The sequence below is a fragment of the Ambystoma mexicanum genome, chromosome 5q (genome assembly GCF_040938575.1).
Source record: "Ambystoma mexicanum isolate Mex_15411 chromosome 5q, UKY_AmexF1_1, whole genome shotgun sequence".
NCBI classification, from domain to species: Eukaryota; Metazoa; Chordata; class Amphibia; order Caudata; family Ambystomatidae; genus Ambystoma; species Ambystoma mexicanum.
Window position 1 is genome coordinate 1305567796 of NC_090933.1, and position 20748 is coordinate 1305588543.

General features: G+C 45.3%; 1 protein-coding gene across 1 annotated transcript in view; it reads right to left on the reverse strand.

Annotated features, from left to right (window-relative positions):
• Nucleotides 1-20748, reverse strand: part of LOC138498060 (dynein regulatory complex protein 1-like) — a 371050-nt gene that overhangs the window by 122984 nt on the left and 227318 nt on the right. The window contains exons 9-10 of the mRNA XM_069621906.1: nucleotides 20534-20668; nucleotides 2327-2562 (exon numbers count right to left, since the gene is read on the reverse strand). Of these exons, the coding sequence (XP_069478007.1) occupies nucleotides 2327-2562; nucleotides 20534-20668 (371 nt within the window). The remainder of the gene's footprint in view (nucleotides 1-2326; nucleotides 2563-20533; nucleotides 20669-20748) is intronic.

The following is a 20748-nucleotide window of genomic DNA, read 5'->3' on the forward strand; positions in this document are numbered from 1 at the left end:
AAAGGACAGTGCAAGTGTGCATGACAAAGGTAAAGGAGCACACGAAAACAAAGAGAGGGGCAAGAGGGTCAGAGTGGTTGTGCCGAGGAAAAGCAAAGAGTCTGGTGTTTTTTTCGAATGTCTATGATTCTACCCCATGGGAGGATGGCATGTAAGAAAGGATATATGTATGGAAAAGGAGCATCCTGAACAGATAAATTGGTGTTTGGAAATAGAAGGGCCCAAGCTTAGGGAAGGGCACCCCGAATGATCAAGAAGGAACTGTGATACATATTGCTTTGTGTTTTGAAAGCTCAAAAAGGCCTGAGCTTGTGGAAGGGAACCCTGAGAGGCCTGTTGAAGAAAGTAAAGTGAACAAGTTGAGGCTTGGGGAAGGGATCCCCAAGGAACTCAGAGACATTGAAGGTATTGGAATTCACTGTGAGGACCCTGTGGAGAAGGTCTTTCAAAAAGCCCTGTACAGTGAGCACATCGTTGTGACATTTGACCAAATTGCACCTGGTGAGAAGACTACTTGAAACCAACTCTGGTTTTGCCATTTTTGTTGCACCACTATTTTTCCTTTTCAAAAAGACTTCCTATCACATTTTTGTACAGCGTGAGGGCAAGCATAGGTTTAGACACAGATAGACTTTTATTTTGGACTATTAGACCACAATGGCCATTAGAAACATCAGTTAAGGGAACCATCCATTAAGAGTTAGGGCCACAGCATTCCATCAACCGAGAACCTTACTAAATAAAGGTTTTAAAATTAATACCTTTGAGTCTGTGTCTCTGTTGATACCATGCCTGCCTCACACTACTCCAACTATATTCTTGGTTAATCAATACTAGCTCTTGTGTCTGTTTGTTAGAGTCCTTAAGTTAATTTACTGTTGTCGGTCGATGCATTTGTTACCATTTCTTAGGAAGAATATTTTCTGATGTTTTTCCTGAGCCTCCCCCCTTTACCCAATTTAACTCTAGGTTGATGAGCAGGTCTACAGAATAGATTTTGCAATGCAAGTATATTACGCTCTGTTTTGGAGGGTGGGAGAAAAATAAGTTTTCAAGAAGTAAATATGTAGTTCTCGTTGATTAGCTAGTGAAAATACATTTAGAAGAAATACTAAAGGTATTTCTGCTCTAACACTTGACCTTCTGTGTGCCTAGTAATTACGATTAAGCTTTGTGATGTGTTAACCACAGGAGGTATATGAGCTAGGCGCTATGACCCTGCTATCAATATAACACTGTGTACATTATACTAGGAGAATCCTGACAAGGGCTGGGAATTCTCTAGATAGGACTTCACAGATGCCACTTTGAGTTCTACTTCTACTTCCTGACACCTAAATAATGGCAATCCCTCTTGAGTAATAGTGCTCATCCCCAGGCCAAAAGGCAAGTTAAAGCATTAACCTGGAATTGACGGAAACACCCAAGAAACTCTGTAGAAGCTCAGGGACACTTCAGACTAAGGAACACAACGGTTGATCACACAGAATCATGGTCAACACTTTGTCCAGTGGTTTGAGCTCAGAGAGGCTGCCTTGTTGTGTTACAAAGAAATCCCTCATGCTTTCTAGGCATTTCTTCACACCGTTGAGAATGGGTGTAATCCTTGTTCCCTTTAGTGTTTTTCTTTTTTTCCCCTCCTGACGAAAGGTAACCCAGGTTGGACTCTGTTTGTGAACGCAAAGGTTAGTTGAGGTTGGGGGTGACCCTTCAGTCTGTCTTTTTGGGAGTTTCCAGGGTCCTAGTGCAGATGTTTGTTAGCTGCCAATATTATGTGCAACATCACATCAATATAAAGGGAAGTGCCTTACTTGCGGTCATTTGATTGTCTTAAATTAGATTTTGTTTTTACTCAATGTCATCCCTCTTTCAGCCCCTAGACAGAGGGGCAGTAGTGTTCGCCGTGTTGCATTCGGGATCGTCCTGCAAGGTGTCCTCTTATCCAGATCTATGTCTTTTGTTCACATGGCCATGATGGCTGAACTTTCTGGTTCTTTTCCCCTAAATTACCCCTCCTTTTTCCCTTCATGGGGGAGTGCACATGACCCCATATAATTCTACTTTACCCCCTCCACATCAATACCTCCCCCCCCCCCATCCGCTTCTTTATCTGACAAAAATGATGTTATGGGTTTTAAGGGCGTTGTGTTAATTTTGGGAAGTTTCTTTTCAGTAAATAGACACAGTCCCATCGTGTCCTAATAAAGGTGTTGTCTCAGCAAGATCAGGTGGAGTATTTTTCTTTTTTAACATTAACTGATCTAGGACAGTATTCCAACCACTTAATACGAATATTAATATAGAATGTAGGGGACCAATGTTTTACCTCCCAACATCACTTCCTCAGCCAGCTGTGTGGCGGTTCTTTTCTTCGCTTTCTGGAGTGAAAGTGGACCGACGTTCTCCATGAACCACAGATCGGGCGGCGCCCATGGCAGGCCCAACTGCTGCTCGTAAATGACGCGATCGGCTTCCAGGGCTTTAGTCACCAACTCTTTCACCTCCTCTTCGTTCATCAGCCAGATCTCATGGAATTTCTTGGAATCCACGGCTGCAAAATGCCTGGATGAGGAGGAACAAAACAAATGTCAAATTTGAGTTGGGCTTGTGCCAAGGCCTAAGACATGAGACCCAACCCATTCACAGAACAGATAGAAGAGCTTGAAATAATGCTTATTGAAGAGAAAGATTATTGATAAAATTGGTTATGAATCTTCGAAGCATCATTAAGAGTATTAGAGTGATATTCCCGTGACTGTACAGAATAATCAGCGAAAGGCTAGCTTTTATGCATTGTAGCTACAAAATCACATAAACATGCATGCTCATGTGACCAACAGTCATTGCTTGCAAGGATAGGCTCAGCCGGTTCTAACTGGTACAGGCTCACCACCACCATATGGCCTCACTAGAACTTCCAGTCCCATTCACAAGCTGCAACATGCAGCTTCCATGGCATTGTGTGGGCTCAGAATGCTGTTTTTCTGCTTTACATGGCCAGGAAATAGGCAAGCAAGGCTGCCTGGTAGTGCAGGGGTTAAGCTCTCAGCGCTGTGGTTCCGGATGTGATGACATGCTGACAGTTTTCTGGTAAGTGGGTCATTAACGGCAGTGACTGTAGATGGCAGTGACAGGGTGAATCTCATCAGTCTTATCATGTTTTCTTGTTCTTCATAGTTACTATTTGCTTCATTGAACAGCGCTATGATGCACTTGTTGCGATGTTCACATTAGTCAAAAAATGAAAAGAAAAGGAAAAGTAACAGAGTCTGAGTGTATAAAATAACTGTACTGGGTTTCCAAACAGGTTGCCAGTTTCATCTCCATGGAAATCCTAACAGGTGATAGTTTAACACTAGCCATACACCCCGGCAGTGCCCGGGTCTGTAGCTGACATGCACGTGGCGGTCTGCTATAATGTTATATTGTGTTCTAACTTCCTATTTTTGAAAACCTGCAAAATCGCCAATCTCCCGGAATCACCCATACTGATAGCACAGGGCCGGACCCCGCTCCACCCCTGTGCAGGGCGAATGGGTGGAGTTCGTCAAATTTCATTATCGCCAGCACACCTCAGACTTGTTTGCCGACCTTGGCCGAACATTGCAGCAAACCAACTGTTGTGGGGCTGGAACCAACAATCGCAAAATCTTCAATCTCCCGAAATCGCCCATACTGATAGCACAGGGCCGACCCCGCCCTGTGCAGAGCGGATCAGTGGGGTTGGTCAACCCAGAGTGGTACACCCCAGAGTGGTATGCCGACCTTGGGCCACAATTTCAGCTCACCAAGGACTGTAGTCTGTTAGTCCTTCTCTCTATCACTTGGACCCCATCAGCTGTTTAAGTGCTCAGACACTCCTTTCTTGGCTCTGGTTAACACCAGTTCTTGCCAGGATGTCACTCCCCTCTGCAGCACCTTTCACCACCTCTGGTGTGTGAGGCCCTTGAGTTGGAGATAATCCTCCAACCTGTTGTAATAGTGGCCGGGATCCCTGTGGCCACAGGAACTGACAAGCCCACTCCTCCTGGTGATCTTGGCAGAGTCTGCCATGGCATCCACTAGCACTTCTGTGACAGACTATCACTAAGTGTTTCCCCCTGTCTGGGATGCTGCCTCCTCCTCCTGACTATCACTCTTTCCTCCTTTACCTCTGTTGACTATTTACTCCCTATTCTCCTTGATATCTTGGAATGGTCGCACCTCTTCTCCACCCCTCTTTGCTTTTTTCTAATCTACTGCCTCCTGGTTTCCTCCTCTCCCTCCTCATCACCCATCACCATCACCTCTGCACTTTCCTTCACCTCCCGATTTCTTTACAATGTGAGAAGCCCCTCTTCCTTCATTGTCTTCACTTCTACCACCTTCTTGCTCCTTGATGTTGCCTCCTTCCCTTTATAACTTCTCCTCTCATTTGGCTTCTTTCACTTGCTTGTCCCCACTCTACTTGGTATTACTCCCTCCGCCTCTCCTTAACAAATATTATTTTCCTTCAGCACTCTCCTTCTCTCCTCCTACACCACTTCCTTCTACTCCTGCTCCACCTCCTCCTGAACTCCTCTAACCATCTTCCGAAACGATCCAGAAGCACAAAAACCCTGAATCTTGAGCCCCTCACTTCACTTTTCACTCCAATGACTTGAGTGTGGGGACTGGCCCTCTCAGTTTGAAATAATCTTTCAGCTGGCTGTAATTGATTGTGTGCTTGTGTGCGCTCAGGGGACTGATTCCTTATCGGGGATGTCGGCCATCTTGGATGTTTGCTTTTGTTTGGAACGACTGTGTCTATTTACTGAAGGGCTGTGAGAGACTGCGGTGAGAGTGTTCCATGTCCGTTCTCAGATGATCCCAGCACACTGGTGCTTGTGTGAGCAGGAACTGTTGCTGGCAGTTTAGACTTTTTTTCAAACCACTTCAAGATGTTTGCAACCAGTTATCCATGGGGAGCCGCTGTGTCTCACCCACAAATGTAGCAATCATGACCGGCTCTTTCTCCAACGGCAGACATAAAGCCATGGACGGTAGTCCTGCAGATGACCTAATCAAAGATTTAGGCATGTTGGGAAAGATGCTCTGTCTGCCAGCTTGAGACATTTACCTGACTGTGCTGCTGGATATATTCTGGGGCAGGTTAGGGGGTTCCTCATAGCTGGAGACAGGTTTTCCTGCTACCACTGGTTTCCCCTACTTGGTTCTCAGGTGCTATACTGCCACCAGGCCCCTAGACCTCTCATTCCCATGAAGGTGAGCAAAACCTTGGGGTTACAGCTATCTTGAGGGTCTCAGGGTGTCTTTTCCTTGGAGTTACTGAGGGTTCTGTGGGGGGCTTAAAATCCTTAGGCTAATGATGGACTTGAGAGCTTGCAGAATTTGACATTTACCTCCTTCAGGATCTACATCAAGAGGTGGGTGGTGGTACCAAGCACTCATGATCTCCAGCTTGTGGGACAAGAAAACTTCTGCTGTTGCTGCTCGCCAACTTGAAGAGTCACCTTCCAGAAGTAATTTTGTTGTGCCCACAATGAAAGATGCCTGCCACCGCTTGAGTGCAGTGATTGTTGCTGCTGCCTGTTGTAATGATGTTTCTCTTTGGGAGCAGAGAGAGCTAGTGTTGATGACATAGGCAGAGCAAGGTCCTCTATGATGTCATTGAAACATTCACCTGCATGTGTTGTTTTATGTTCTAAAGTTGTCAGTTGATGGAGGCTTTGATGGGGAAGGATCTCGTATGTTCGGGGGTCTTTCTTGCTTTCATTTATCTTGTAATAAATGCGAAACCAACTTACTAGCGTCTGTGTGCTGCTTCACAACAATGGCGACGAGGATGGGATAAGAAGGCAGGCGAAGTGAAAGCAGACCCAGACCCCCGTGAAGTTGAAGTATCCACCGTCCAGAACAGCACGGAGCAACAACCGCACCGGTGGAGCCTTCCGAGTGACTCTCCAGGCCACGTAGCTGCTGTCTACGTCCCTCACGGCACATATCGCAGGATGTGCGGGTTGTCTGGGCCACTCCGCTAAAGCGTTGAGCAGCCCGCTAGGAACTCGCCCCTGTGTTCCCGTGCCCGGAGCTGCCGTGGAGAGAAACTCGTTTCTCCTGGATCCCCTGGAGAAGGGGGGGATTGTTCCGCCCTGTTGGGGCGTTGAGCGGAAGAAAAAGAAAAGGGGAAGCGAAGCTCCGCAGCAGCTGCGGAGGGAGTGCCTGCCCTGTGTGCGCTGCGGTGGAGAGGATTCACACTCTTCTGGGAGCCACTGGAAAGCAAGGGGGTTTGCTCCGCCCAGCTGCGGCGTCGAGCGGAAGAAAAAGAAGGAGAAGTTCAGCAGACGCGTTGAGCGGTCCGTGGAAGGGGGGGTGAAGCGCCCGCCTCCGCTCCCCTGTGTTTGTATATTCGAATTGCTCCACGAGTGAATACCGTAATGTATATAACAAGTGGTTAAGCAAATCGAATGAGACTGTGCTTCCACATACCGAATATATAATAGTAACTGGGTGATTAAGAAAAAGGCAGATATTTGAGGACACAGCCACCCTATATCACACCAGCTGTACATTCGTCATTCAGATAGTCATGGCAGGTCTACCAGGCATATCAGGTCCTCCTATTTTTATGCCGACTCCAGGAATGGCAAAGATTGTTTGGCAGCAATGGCGCAAAGGTTTCATGCACTATTTGAGGGCGGCTGGTGGTATGTCATATTCTGGAGAGAGGAAGCTGGCTTTATTGTTACATTTTTTGGGCTTTGAAGGCCAGAGAATTTTTGACACTTTACCACAACTAGAAGGAGAAGGTAGTGGAGATAATTTGAATGAATTTGAAAGCGCATTGTTGAAACTTGACAAGCATTTTAATCCAAAAAGGAGCACAATCTTGGAGCGTTACAATTTTCGCATGCGAGTTCAAGCACAGGGGGAGTCTGTGGAAGATTACGTCACTGCTTTGCGGCATCTGGCCTTAACATGTAAATTTCAAGATAATTTTGATGAACACATTCGAGATCAATTCATGACACATTGTAGATCTAACAAAATACGGGAAGAGTTATGGCTAAAAGATGAACCAAGTTTAGATGAAGTATTGGATTTAGCCAAGAGAGTAGAGCATTCCTTAGCATGTGTGGCTAAGTTATCTAAAAATGAAGGAGAAGATAATAAGGAAGTAAAACCAGAGGTAATGAACATAGCGGAAGGGAAGAACAAAAGAAGAGGAAGAAATAGACAGTCAAGCAGGAACACTCCGGAGGAAAGAAAGAGTCAAAACATTTGTCAGAAAGATGAGAAAAGAGAGGAGAGGAAAGATGATAGACTGTGTTATCGTTGCGCTAGTGCAACCCATTTTGCATCCTCCGTAGTCTGCCCAGGTCGAAGGACCACTTGCACTAAGTGCAGGAGGAGAAGACATCTTATGTCCTGTTGCAAGAATTTATTTTCAATTCGGGCAAGATAGTCAAAGAAAAGTATTTTATGTGAATGAAGAGGAGGACAGGAAATCGTCAGATGACGAAGTTGTTGTCGTGCCCTCTCAGAGTGTTATTGTCAATACAGTTAATGTTGTTGGTAAGGGGGATGAAGAGGATGATTGTGAGCGTCCATATGCTGATGTGAGTGTTAATGGTTGTAAGTTGTCATTAATGGCTGACTCTGGGTCAAAAATAACACTTATTTCTAGAAGTATATTTGAAGCAGAGATGAGAGGAAATGTATCAGCATTGTCGATACCGGATATAAATCCAGGAAGTTACAATCAAGATTGAATTGAGCTGTTAGGGTACGTGAGGTGTAAGTTTGAATTTAAAGGTCGATGTTGTGATGGAAAGGTGTATATCACTAAGAAAGGACAATCTCTACTAGGATGGAGAGAACAAAAGAATTTGGGAATAAGACTGGATCCCAACCATCCAGACCAAGTCTTACAAGTTTCTGAAGAACCCGTGAGTCATGGGAAGTATATGTCAGAATATAAGAAAGTGTTTGATGAGTCCTTGGGAAGAATAAAAGGGTTTCAACACCAGATAATTTTGAAAAAGGATAGCGTACCTGTAGTGGCTAAGCTCAGACCTGTGCCGTTTGCTTTACGAGGCAGTGTGAAAAGGGAATTACAAAAGTTGTTGGCGTCAGGCGTAATTGAGAGAGCTGGGGGAGTAGAGTGGGTTTCCCCAGTTGTAATAGTGAAGAAGAGTTCAGGGGATTTGAGACTATGCGTTGATATGCGTGAGCTAAACAAATGTGTGTTGGTGGACAGGCATCCCCTGCCCAACATGGGAGAGTTATTGACCAGGGTGGGTGGGGGAAAGTATTTTTCTAAACTGGATATGGCATCAGCTTATCACCAAGTGGAGTTGGAGGAGACCTGTAGGAAAGTCACTGCACATTTATTACACATGAAGGTGTGTTCCAATTTAGAAGGATGCCTTTTGGATTAGCATCCGCCTCTTCAGTTTTCCAGAAGATCATGGATCGTTTGTTGAGAGGGATGAAGGGTGTTTTTTGCTTTCAGGATGATGTATTGGTGAGTGGAGAGTCTTTACAAGAACATGACCAAAATCTGTGCAAGGTGTTGAAGATGTTTGAGGAGAGGGGTATCACAGTGAAAGGGGAGAAATGTAAGTTTGCTGTGACGAAAGTGGAATATCTGGGTCATGAAGTGTCAGGAGACGGGATAAGACCCAAAGAAGATATGGTGAATTCTATAAGAAACATAGAAACGCCTAGAAATAAAAGTGAGCTGCGTTCGTTTCTAGGAATGACAGAATTCTACCAGAAATTTGTTACGAACTATGCTGATAAGGTTCAGGAACTAAGGAAAATTTTGAGAAAGGGTGCTGACTTTGAGTGGAATGATCGATGTGAAAAAGAGTTCAATAGCATCAAAGAAGATATAGATATGGCTCGTCCGTTAGGATGTTTTGATACTAGAAAGTCTACCATTATTACGGTTGACGCCAGTGAGAGTGGTTTGGGAGCTGTATTGTCTCAGAAACAAGTTGATGGTTCTGAAAACATTATAGCTCATGCGTCAAGAGGTCTCAGAGGTGCAGAGATGAGATATTCGGTCATTGAGAAAGAGGCTTTAGCTTGTTTCTGGGCTATTGAACGTTTCAATAGTTTTGTGTGGGGAGTGGAATTTACAATTCGCACTGATCATAAGCCCCTAAAAGCAATATTTGAGAATAAGGGTCTTGACAAAGTTTTGCGTCGAGTGGCAGGATGGGTCACCAGGATGCAGACGCACTGTTTTAAAATAGAAGTTATCCCAGGAAAGGGAAATATTCTAGCGGACAGTTTGTCCAGGGTAAGAATTGCAAACTCTGAAAATATGAAGAAGGAGGATTTAGAATTAGTATTTGTTAATACTGATAGTATAGTCTCCAAACCAGAGTGGTTGGAGGGTATGAAAGAAGACCATGTGATCAACAGAGTAATTCCATATGTTGTGTCTGGATCATGGCCGAATAAGCAGTCATTGGAGGAAGATACAAAACCATATTGGGAAGTGAAGGACGAGTTATCTGTAAATGAGGATATTCTTTTTAGGTGGGGTAGGGCTGTTGTCCCCAGTGGTTTGAGGAAGAAGGTTATAGAATTAGCACACAGCGGTCACATTGGAGTTACCAAAACAAAGGGTGTTTTGAGAGAAGATTATTGGTGGCCAGGGTTTGACAAAGAAATAGAGACAGTGCTGGCAAATTGTCAGTTTTGTATCAAGAGTGGTAAGAGCATTGTAGCCAGGAAACAGCCATTGGTGGATGTTGGCGTACCCTCTAGGATATGGAGTGAGATTGCTATGGACATTCTGGGTCCTGTAGAATTAGGCTATGGTCGCGGAAAATATGTTGTGTTGGTTGTGGATTTGTTTTCAAGGTGGACAGACTTTAAAGTTGTCAGAGACACCACGGGAGAGAGCATGATAAGGGTTTTACAAGAAATTTTTGCCAATGAAGGTTTACCAGAAACTGTTTTGACGGACAATGGTCCCCAATTTATAGGGGGAAGTTTCACCAACTATTTGAGGAGATGTGGAATCAGACACAAGAGAACTTCATTATATCATCCTGAATCAAATGGTGTTATTGAGAGGATGAATAGATGTGTAATGGAGAGTGTGAGGATGGGAGAAGAATGTGGTTTGGACAAATTAGCCATGATACAAAATAGGATGTGGGCTCTTAGAATGGCACCACATGCGACTACCGGTTTATGCCCATTTGAATTTATGAGGGGCAGGAAGTCGTTTTCTATAACGTGTCCACCTTGGCTTGGGAGAAGTAGGGAGTCCGATCTGGTGGTAGATCAGGTGAGGAAGTCTCTGGTAAAAAGTAAGTCAGATTGGGTCATGCGTGAAAATATGAGAAGGGGAAAGAAAGAATTGCATGTGGAATGTGGAGATTGGGTCAGGATAAGAAAAGGGTTTATCAAAAAGAAAGGAGATTCCCTCTATTCGGACCCAGTCAGAGTGGTGGCAGTCATGAAGGGTGCAGTACGTGTGACCGGTGGGCAGGTGTGGAACAAGAGTAGGATAGCTACCGTGAGGAGAGGTCGTGTGTGAAAGGAGTACGTTTTAGTATAACAGACACTTGGGAAAAGAGATGTTAAATGTAGTTGTTTAAAAAAAAAAAAAAAAAAGAAAAAAAAATGAAACAAAGGGAGATGTGTTGTAATGATGTTTCTCTTTGGGAGCAGAGAGAGCTAGTGTTGATGACATAGGCAGACCACGGTCCTCTATGATGTCATTGGAACATTCACCTGCATGTGTTGTTTTATGTTCTAAAGTTGTCAGTTGATGGAGGCTTTGATGGGGAAGGATCTCGTATGTTCGGGGGTCTTTCTTGCTTTCATTTATCTTAAATAAATGCAAAACCAACTTACTAGCGTCTGTGTGCTGCTTCACAACACTGCCCACTTCCTTCGTGTCCTGGGGTCTGCCTCTTGGGGTGCCTGGGTCATCCAGATGTCCAGCATCAGGAATTCTATCACCAGAACTCGGAACAGCCGCTTAGCCGGACTGAATTCCGAATGTGACTACTGCATCTGCGGCCCATCCGGATCTCCTTACAAGTAGACCTTCAATGGTAGTAAGTGGGCCCATCGAATTAAGCAGCCCTAGGGATGGTTCATAGCCAAATTGGAGTAAAGGGATAGAGCCTAATAGCCGTTTTCTCCCCCCACACTCCCTGACCCTACTTCTCCCTTGCCTGGTCTTATTCGATGGAGTTATGACCAAGGATCTCCCTCTGCCGGGCTTTCTCCTGGTATGCTGGGAGGATTGGGAGAGTACCCCTGAACTCTTTTACTTACATTTTCATCTTTTTTATTTTATTTATTTATTTATTATGCATTTTTGGCACAAAAAGACTTACAGAATTTACCATTGATGTTATGTTATGTTATGTTGAAGGATATTTATACCGTGCACTATCACCACCCGAGTGATCCCCTGGCTCTCTGGCGGATCTGAAAAGCAAGAGGCTAAGTTATGGGGGGGGTGAAATAGTAGGACTGAGCTGGAAAAAAAGAGCCTGTGATGTGCTGTTGGCAGATTCAGTTCGGTTTACACCGTCGCTGAGTGTAGGTGTGAATTTTCGGTTGGTAGTTGTCATGTGCTGCTGTGCAAGGCTGTATGTGGTTTGTTTCGGTGTGGTGGTGTAGTGAGGTGCGTGCAGTTTGTTGTGCTGTAGAGGTATGGTTGTGTTTAGTTTAGAGTTTGAGAGGTGTAAGCACAGGGATGAGTTTTTTAGTGGGGTTGGTTAGTGGTGATACTTTATCGTACGCCCTCAGTTTTGGCCACCTGTCACAAATATACATGCCAGTGTTGTGCATGGTGGTGAGCTAGAGGTCTCACTCCTATTTTCTGTGCAGAGTTGTGGGTTGTCGGCAGGGCTATTTAGTGGTGATACCTGCATTGGTTTAGAGTAGAGGATCGCATCAAGTTTAAGACCTTGACGCTTGTGCACAAGTGCCTTTTTAGTACAGCAACCACTTACCTTAAAAATTGTTTGGTGCTTTATGCTCCTCAGAGAAGATTAAGATCGGAGGGCAAAGCTTTGCTAGTAGCCCCTAAGCATAGGCTAAAACGAGGGCTAGGCAGGTCGTTCGTTGTAAGTGCACCACAGTTGTGGAATAGTCTCCCACAAATCCTTAGACTCGAAGAAAGTCATTTAACCTTTAGGAAGAGACTGAAAACTCTCCTATTTAAGTGAACCTCCCCATTAGAACTTCCGTTAAATTTACATCACATGTGGGGTTGGCACTTAGTAGTGTAGGGTCTTACTTATCTGTTCTTTGGTTTTGTTCTTTGTAAAGCGCCCTGATGACCTCGGGCTGCCTGTGCTATAGAAGCAAATACAAATACAAATACAAATACCTCCTCCACCCTCCCCCGTGTTCAGACTAATGGATGTCGACATCGCTTTGTCCCCTGACACATCCTGGTGTGCAGCCACCATCGCCTCTCTGGGCCCTTTAGGGCAGGTGGACATCTTCCCTGTGCCCTTGAGCTCCCTGAGCCCATGGTTTATCTGTTCAGTCACCACTATTTCCCCTTTAACTCTAATGCCCTCTGTCGGTGGTTCAACTTAGGACAGTCCCATCTCTCTCCTTTGTTTCCAGTAGGGTCCTCTATGGGGACAGGTGCACCTGGGCCTCCTTCCCATTTGAGGACGCTCTACTTCCCTGCACTCTGCTGTGGTCTGGCCTAGTCCCCCGTCATGCTATTTGTGTGTTCATTCTGTGGGGTGTGGGTGTTGCTCATTCGTCTTCATCCAGTTCGGAGTTGAAGAGCCAGGTTTTATGGAGTTTTCTGAATTTTAGATGGTCCTTCATGGTTCGTATTTCTCTCGGGAGGGAGTTCCACATTTTTGCGCCTAGGCAAGAGAATGCTGATCCACCACGTTTTTCCTTGTGTATGGTTTAGGTTCCAGGTGCATGTCGTCGCTGGATCGGAGTGTTCTGGTCGGCTGTTAAGTGGCGATTTTCTTTTGTATGAATTCAGATCCTTGGCCGTGGATTGCTCTGTGCATTATGCACATTGTTTTGAATGTAATTCGTTTTTGAACTGGCAGCCAGTGCAGCATTCTTAGCACTGGAGTGATGTGGTACCTTCGTGAGAGTTTGAGTAGATGCCTGTCTGCTGCATTCTGTATAAATTGCAGTTTCTTCAGTAGATAATCCAGCATTCCAAGGAGTGGAGGGCATTTTTACTTTGTAAAGGGGTGAGAGAATGTGACTTGAAGACCATATGTTGCAGGGGAAGGTGAAAACATAAACAAGGAACGAGGACAGGACAGAACAGTAAGCAAGACACAAACGGCCCGGTACCAACTTTCTCTACTGTGGACAATCCAGCCCTTCATCCCAGAAAACAACTTCAGATTTGATGTCCATGCCTTGGTTCTCCCCCACCTGGATGGTGGCAATGCCCTTTTGGAAGGCCTTCCGGCGACTACCCTGGAACCCCTGAAATATGCCCTGCATGCTGCAGCATGGCTCATTAAATGACTCTGAAAATTCAACCACATTCCCCGACACTTATCAAACTGCACTGGCTCCCACTGCAAGCCCATATCATCTTCAAATCCAGTTGCATCATCTACAAGGCTGCCATTCCAAAGTCACCAAGCTTACTGAGAAACTCAGCATCTCCGGGGACCTGCAATCCACCAGAAGTAAGGAAACGCACAGACTGGAATTACGAAAGTGCAGGAAGGAAAGAACCAGAAGACAGGCCTTCTCTGTCTATGCTCCAAGACTCTGGGACGTCCTCTTCGTCAACATCAGACTTGGCCAATCACTTCTACAGTACAGGAAAGGGCTCACGACCTTCCTCTTCAAGGAATGGCTCCTCCTTAACACCTTTATCCACACATCCTGCTCTTCAGAACCTACCTGAGACACAATGATCTTCTCTCCACTGTGTTCCTTCCATGCCGTCAATTGCCCACCCCCTCTGTTAGTTCCCCTCTCCTTTTTTCTCTGCTCCCCTCACTGTGTTCTTCCCCCTATCATTGTAAAGTGCTCCTTGGCTTCCCAAAGCTAGTTCTGCGCTCAATAAATACCCTAATAACAATAATAATAATAATAACATAGGAACTGATTGGTTGAGGAAGTGCTGAATGAAGGATGGAGGAGTGACAGGAAAGTGCTGAAGGGTAGTCCATTAAGGGTAGGCAGAGAGGAAAACAGGGTGATGCAGAAGCGTAGAGTGGTAGGAAACAGGTTCTTCAAAAAGAATGAGCGCTTTGAGGCTGGATGCAAATAGTGGTAGAGTTGGAGTAGCATAGAGAGGGAGCGGAAGAGCGAGGAGAGAGAGGGAGCACAGGGGGCTCGAGTGGTGGAGGAGAATAGGGAGTGAGATGACCGTGTAGGTAGGAAGGGGCGAGCCCATGCATACTTTTGAAGATGATAAGATGTTTATACTTAGCCCTTTGTTTTCATAGAGAGCCAGCCAATCTGGCGATGGGCAGAGGAGGTAGACGTCAAGCGAGAAAGGTTGAAAAATGTGCAGACTGCAAAGTTGACGACTTTATCCAGAGGTGGAAAAGCATAGTTGGGGAAGACCATATAGGAGACAGGCACAGTACTCAGATCTAGAAAGCACTAAGGAGGAGATTAGCTGTTGAGCAGTATTGAAAGGAAGTAGATGATGGATTTTTCTGATATTGAGGAGGGAGCGGCAGATTTGTAGATGAAGAGCAAGAAGCTGTGTGATGGTCGAAGATGACACCAGGGTTACGAACAGAAGCAGAGTAAAGAAGGTAGTCAGGAGAGAAGAGAAGAAGAGGCGGAGAGGTAGAGAAAGCCTGTTCGGCTGATAAGTAGAGAACTTCAGTCTTAGAGGAGTTGAGCATGAGCGAGTGAGGCGCCATCCAATATTTGATGGCAGAGAGACAGTTTCACCTTTTTGACAACAGCCCATCAGATAAGGAGGGAAAGGAGAAGAAGAGTTGCCATAAGCCATAAGAGGAGATCAGGGCACCAAGAGCTATATAGAGAGAATAGAGAGTGAAGAGAAGTGGGCCAAGGACAGACCCATGGGGATTTCCAACAGTAAAGGGGGTGCGTAGGGAGGTAAGGCTATTCTAGGACACCTGCAAGTGTCTAGGGGCAAGGTATGAATCAAATCTAGTGAGGGCCATATCTTGATGCCAGGGAGAGATAATGTAGAGAGAAGGTCAAAATGGTCAAAAATATCGAAGGCAGCAGAGAGGTTGAGAAAAATAAGACTAGATAAAAGGTTTGCATGCCGAGTTGAAGAGTTGGAGTCCTGGAGGTTGTGAGTATCAAGGAGTCGATTGAATACTACTCACTTTAGGATTTTGGATTAATTTTTTGTTTTTTATTGTGTATAATCACTTTGTGATTTTTACAAGGAAGAACTTGTTTCTTTGCAGCCAGAACATTTTCTGTACATTTAGCAGTCAACAGGTCCTGTGTTCAACATTGGAGTTGATTTTTTTTAAGGCAATATCAAGATGTTTTGCTGTGGTATTGGTCCATTCGGCTTTTTCTCCAGACAGTAGTTTCGGATTAATAGTGTGGTAGAAGAGAGGTAGGTTGAAAGTTGTCAGTATAGTTATGATGTAGCACAGGTTTCTTAAAGATGACAGTAGGAGGCTTATAGGATGAGAAAAGTGGCATTGTCAAGAGAGGAGTCGAAAATGGAAGGAAGATGTGGAGCAATACTGGGAGCTATGTGCTTCAAAATGTGCGGGGACAGTGGACGCACAGGAAGGGTCAGCCATGAGGAGTAGGGCAATAATCGCATTAAGGTTGGTTGAGGCAAAGGACGACATAGTAGCGGGATAGGAGGATCGGAGCAGTGGAGGAAAGTGAGCAGGAGGAGGGGATAGAAGGTAATTAACGAGGGTATTGTGAATGGTAGATATTTTAGATGCAACCTAAAGCGCAAGATCATTCGTAGAAACATTAGTGGACATCGATGTGGGTTTAGGAGGGGAGAGAGGTGAGTTCAGAGATTTTTGGAGGTGCCTAGGTTAGGAGGATTGAGACGAAATGAGAGAGCGATAGAAGTAACGGTTGGAAGAGTCAAGAATAGAGGAATAGTTCTGAAGAGCAGCAAGATAGAGTTGGAGATAAGAGGAGTGTCTTAACCTTTGCCAAGTGCAAAGCTTTTTTCCGCATTGTTGTTTTCAGGGTTCGGATGAGAGGTGTAATCCAGGGCCGTGGAGAGGAGATTTAGGAGTGAGTGTAGTAAGAGGGTTGTGAGAAGAGAAAGGAGCATTAAGAGCAGTGTTCAAATTAGTGAAGGATTCTTCAGTAGATGGAAAGGTGAGTTCAGCATATGAGGCCAGAGAGTGGAGTAGGTCAGAGAGGTAGTCAGGGAGTTTGGAAGAGGGAAACTAGCGCTTAGTAATAGTTGTAGTGGATGGAGAGAGTGAGAAAGAAGCAGGGGTGGATATTGAGGCAAAGACAATAGAGTGGTCAGAGGAGAAGATGCAGTGGATATATTATAGGCGGATAGTTGATAGGAGGTGAGAATAAGGTCAAGAGAGTTTCCATTTGAATGGTTGGGCAGAGAGAGGACAGAAGAGAGTGAGTGGTTAAGTAGAAGAGAGTCAATGTCAGTGGATAGCGCAGCAGAGAGAGAGGAGAGGTTGAAGTCATTAATGACAAGGAGGTGGTGATCAGGAGGGAGAGAGTAAATTAGTTGGAATAGGTGATCAAAGAATTGACCTACAGGACCAGGTGGCCGTTAGAGAGAGATAATATGCATGCCAGAGGGGGCAGTGATTGTGGTGTATTCAAATGAGGGAGAATAGCAAGAGATATAGGAGTAGGAGAGATAGGAATTTTGGAGGATGAGAACATGTATACGCAGGGGTGTTGCTAGGTCTGGAAAATATCCCGGGCTACACTGTCAGAACTCGGGCTAGCTAGCCTTTTGGTTGTAGCCCCTGAGCTTCTACCTGGGGATACAACCAAAAGACACTGGGCTATAGCCGCTTCAGCACCACCCTAAACCCCCCCAAGCAACGCCTCTGCTTACACCACCACCCCTGCCAGTGGGGCAGGGAGAGTGAGTGAAGGTGTAGGCATGATTATGAAGGGTGGCAAGGGTTGCAGAGTCAGAGAGAGAGAGAGATCCAGGTTTCAGTAAGGGTAATGAGGTCAAGAGAAGGAGAATGAGAAAGGAAGTCGAAGGTAAAGTAGGTTTTGTTCACAGCACATTCCGAAGAGCAATAGAAAGAGTGAGATATAGAAGTAGAGCGATGGTGAGTCTAAGAAATAGAGAGTCGTGTGGGGTAGATGCAAGAGTATCTGGATCCTTCTAACACATTTACCAACCTCTTGGCTTTGTCAAACCTGGCTTCTGTGCTCCAAAAGTATCTCAACTCTCTGTAAGAGACTAGTGACTATGGGCAGTAGGGCTACTCACTTTATCAAGTAAGGACTTTTAAAGTGTTAGAGGCCTTATTTTATAAGGCAGGGTAATTGTGATGCATATACCCTTTCTTTACTTACCTCTTTTTAAACTGATCTTCAACTTCTAACTTGTTTTACTGACTTTACTTTTAAAACAGCAAAATCAATTAAATGAAGTACATGGGTAAAAAAACTGTATACAGTCAAGTGGTGGATTCTCTAGTGAGAGCCCCCATGGAATATGTATATATTAGTGGTAGTAATAGTTCTATATTGGTTTTATTGCATAGAGTGTATCCAGGCCTAATAATATGTAGTGTGCTGTGTGTGCTCATTGTACCACTTCACTACCACACTATTCCTGACGTCTAATCTAAGCCTTTCTGCTTACTGTGCTACTTTGATAGAGCTTGGCTAGACCCAAATGTCTAAACCCTGATCACTAAGATAGGACGGCCTCCCAGAATCCTCCCCCTGGGCCAACTCTGGAAATCCATCTTAACAGCGGGCAATTCGGTAGCAAGGGATTCACAAGCAACCAGGGGAGGAAACAGTGGTGAGCGGATCGCCCACTCTCAGGTTAGTGGTTGGGATGTGGGTGGATGTTGAAGAGGAGGGTCTTCAGCTCTTTCCTGAAATGTAAGAGTGCCGGGACGTTATCCACTGGCGTCCATCATCCACTTGTGTTGAATAATCGGACCTGTTTAGCGAGGGCAATTAGCTTTATGGTGGTGACATACAGTACAGCATCCCCATGTATTCCTTTCTTTCATGATTGGATTTGTTTTCTGGGTTTATTGAGTGAGAACCGAGCAAAAGAGTGGCGGAGCACAGTGCACGTGCTGTAATAGCTTTGGTATCTATGTGGCGTTGCAGGAGATGGGGAACCCTGCAGGACCATGTACATGGTGTCAAGATGGGGAAAGAACCGAATGCTCAACACACAACTCAAATTAGGCCAAACAAATTAATTTAAGCAGTAGGTGGGGTTGAATGAATGTGCAGGGGAAAATGGGGGATAAAGGAATTCTATGGCCTACTTCGCTTAACTATCAACAGCGAATGGGAGTTGTAAGGAAGGCATGGTATCAATAGTAGACATAGACACAATGGATACACGTTTCGAAAACATTAATTTTGGTGTTTTGGTTGGGTTGGTAGAATTCCTAACTGGCCCTAACACTAGAATGGGAGTAGTATCGACCATTACACAAAATCCAAACAAGTCCAAGTCAGTCTAGTCAAAATAAAAAAGGCCTATACTAAAAAAACCTAACCTTGCCTTCCTTCTCAATTGACAAATGTGTTAAGGGACTACAAAAGGAAAAATAGAGTCTTAAAAGAAATGTCAGAATGGCTTAGGTAACAACTCCCTTCCCCACGTTCAACAGCGCAGGGGCTCAAGAGTTCCTTAAAAAGGATAGGTGAATGGCAAAGTTCTATCAGTCTTGCACACTCTGGCTTCCTGGTACAATTCAACAGTTCAGGCTTGGGGTTCAAACTTCTGGCAGTCTTAGGCTTCGTCCGCCTTCTCAAAAACACAGAATGAATTCTTGACTTTCTGATGTTGGCGTGGCGCGCATGTCTGCAACTTTCATAGCCTGTTTCACATAAACCCAAAAGAGCTGCTCCTTCTCGTACCCAGCCCCGCACAGAGTGTGCCTATGCACGCCACCTTTTATCCTGACAGGGAGTGTTAACAAGTGGCAGGTGTGTATAGCTAGGATTACATGCTTGACCCTGCCTGGTCTCATTAAAGGGACAGAGCCGTTGCAAGTCAATAGAGGTAATCTTCCTGGCTTAATTCTTCATCTTCTTCGGCTCAGTAGTGCTGTCAATGTGAAGTGGGGAGGAATTATGGGAGCTGTAGTTTCCCGTAGAATAAGCAGGAATAGGGGTTAGAAGGGTTGTGGAAAAAGGGGGATACCATGTCTCACCATCAGGTGCTTCTCCCCACTCTCTGAAGACCCCCTACCCAGGTGATCCTCCCTTGTTTGTCCACCCCCATGGTCGGGATGCAAAAGCAATGGCCTTTCCCTGGCCACCTGAGTACCGGATCCCCGGGGACTAGGTTGTGAAACACCCTCTGGTTTTTCACAGAGTGGACAAAACCAAAGATGAGTGTGGTGAGGGGTTTCGAAGGTACCTGGATTCATCAGAGTCACCGCTAAAAAGAAGCCCAGTACCAGTCCAAGGGGTTTGTCTAGCTTTTCATTTTACGCCGCTTGGTTACATGCTGCGTGAATGCCTCGGGGAGGGTAAACTAAACCACAAGCCGGAAGCTCAATGGTTAACAGCGTCAATATGGAGGCTGAATAAAACCTGATTCAGTGGTCTATAACCAGTGGGCGCAAAGTCCTAGTCGAATGACCAGTTCCCTACGATAACAATAAAGTCCCAGAGTTGTTGCACCATGGAAGCATCCTTAGGTTAACTCACAGTCTCTGGGTATTTAAAGCCACAAAACCAGCATCTTTACTGGCCTTGAAGTTTTCTCTGGAATACTAGACACGCCACTGGGCTGTATGGATGTTGATCACACACATACACACACCTGATGGGGAAAACCGTGTAACGCCACCTCTTGCCCTAGAGGATGCCTTCAACAATTGCCAGCTAGTTCCTCCCCTAGAACATTGGTGCTTTTCAGACTGAAATTATTCTGTAAACCAGCTCCCACTGGGTGCAACGCAAGACCCTCCCTGATTTCTTTGCCATAGTCTCTTACTGGCTTATACAGGGAGGGCTCCCTGGGTGAATGGCTGTGGTACTCCTCCCGGAATTGGCAATGGCTGCCTAGGCGGGCTCTGGGGGCTCACTAGTAAACCACCTCAAGGGTGGCACCATGGAGCAAGTGGCTCATTCTGGCCCCCATAGTTTGCCAGTCCTGCTCACTGAGACCCCAGCGGTGACTCTGGGACAGCGCCAGGAGGGCTTGGGGCAAGGGTTCAAGTTGGTCTGATACCATCCAGTGGGTAAGGTGTTTCTCGGAGGAGCGTATGAATACAAAGGGCATCATAAATAAACCATAACTTGACATTTTGAGTTCCTGCACCCAACACCAGAGTGGGTCTGTATCGGGGTGTATGTACAGCCATACGGGGAACTGTCATAGTGTGAAGAGGTGTAAACCTTTTTGGCCTCTATGTGGCCTCACCTCATTTTCTTCTGCAGCTGCTTGTACTGCTCCACGATCCTTCTATAGTCGTCCGTTAAGCTCTGATTCTCTTCCCGGTGCTGCTTAATCTGCTTCTCCAGCTTTATTCTTAATTTATTAAGGACATCCTGCATCCTTTGGAGAAGAAGGAAAGATAATGAAACAACGGCAACACAGGAAGAATGGTTGTAAAAAAAACTGGTTACAATAAGGAT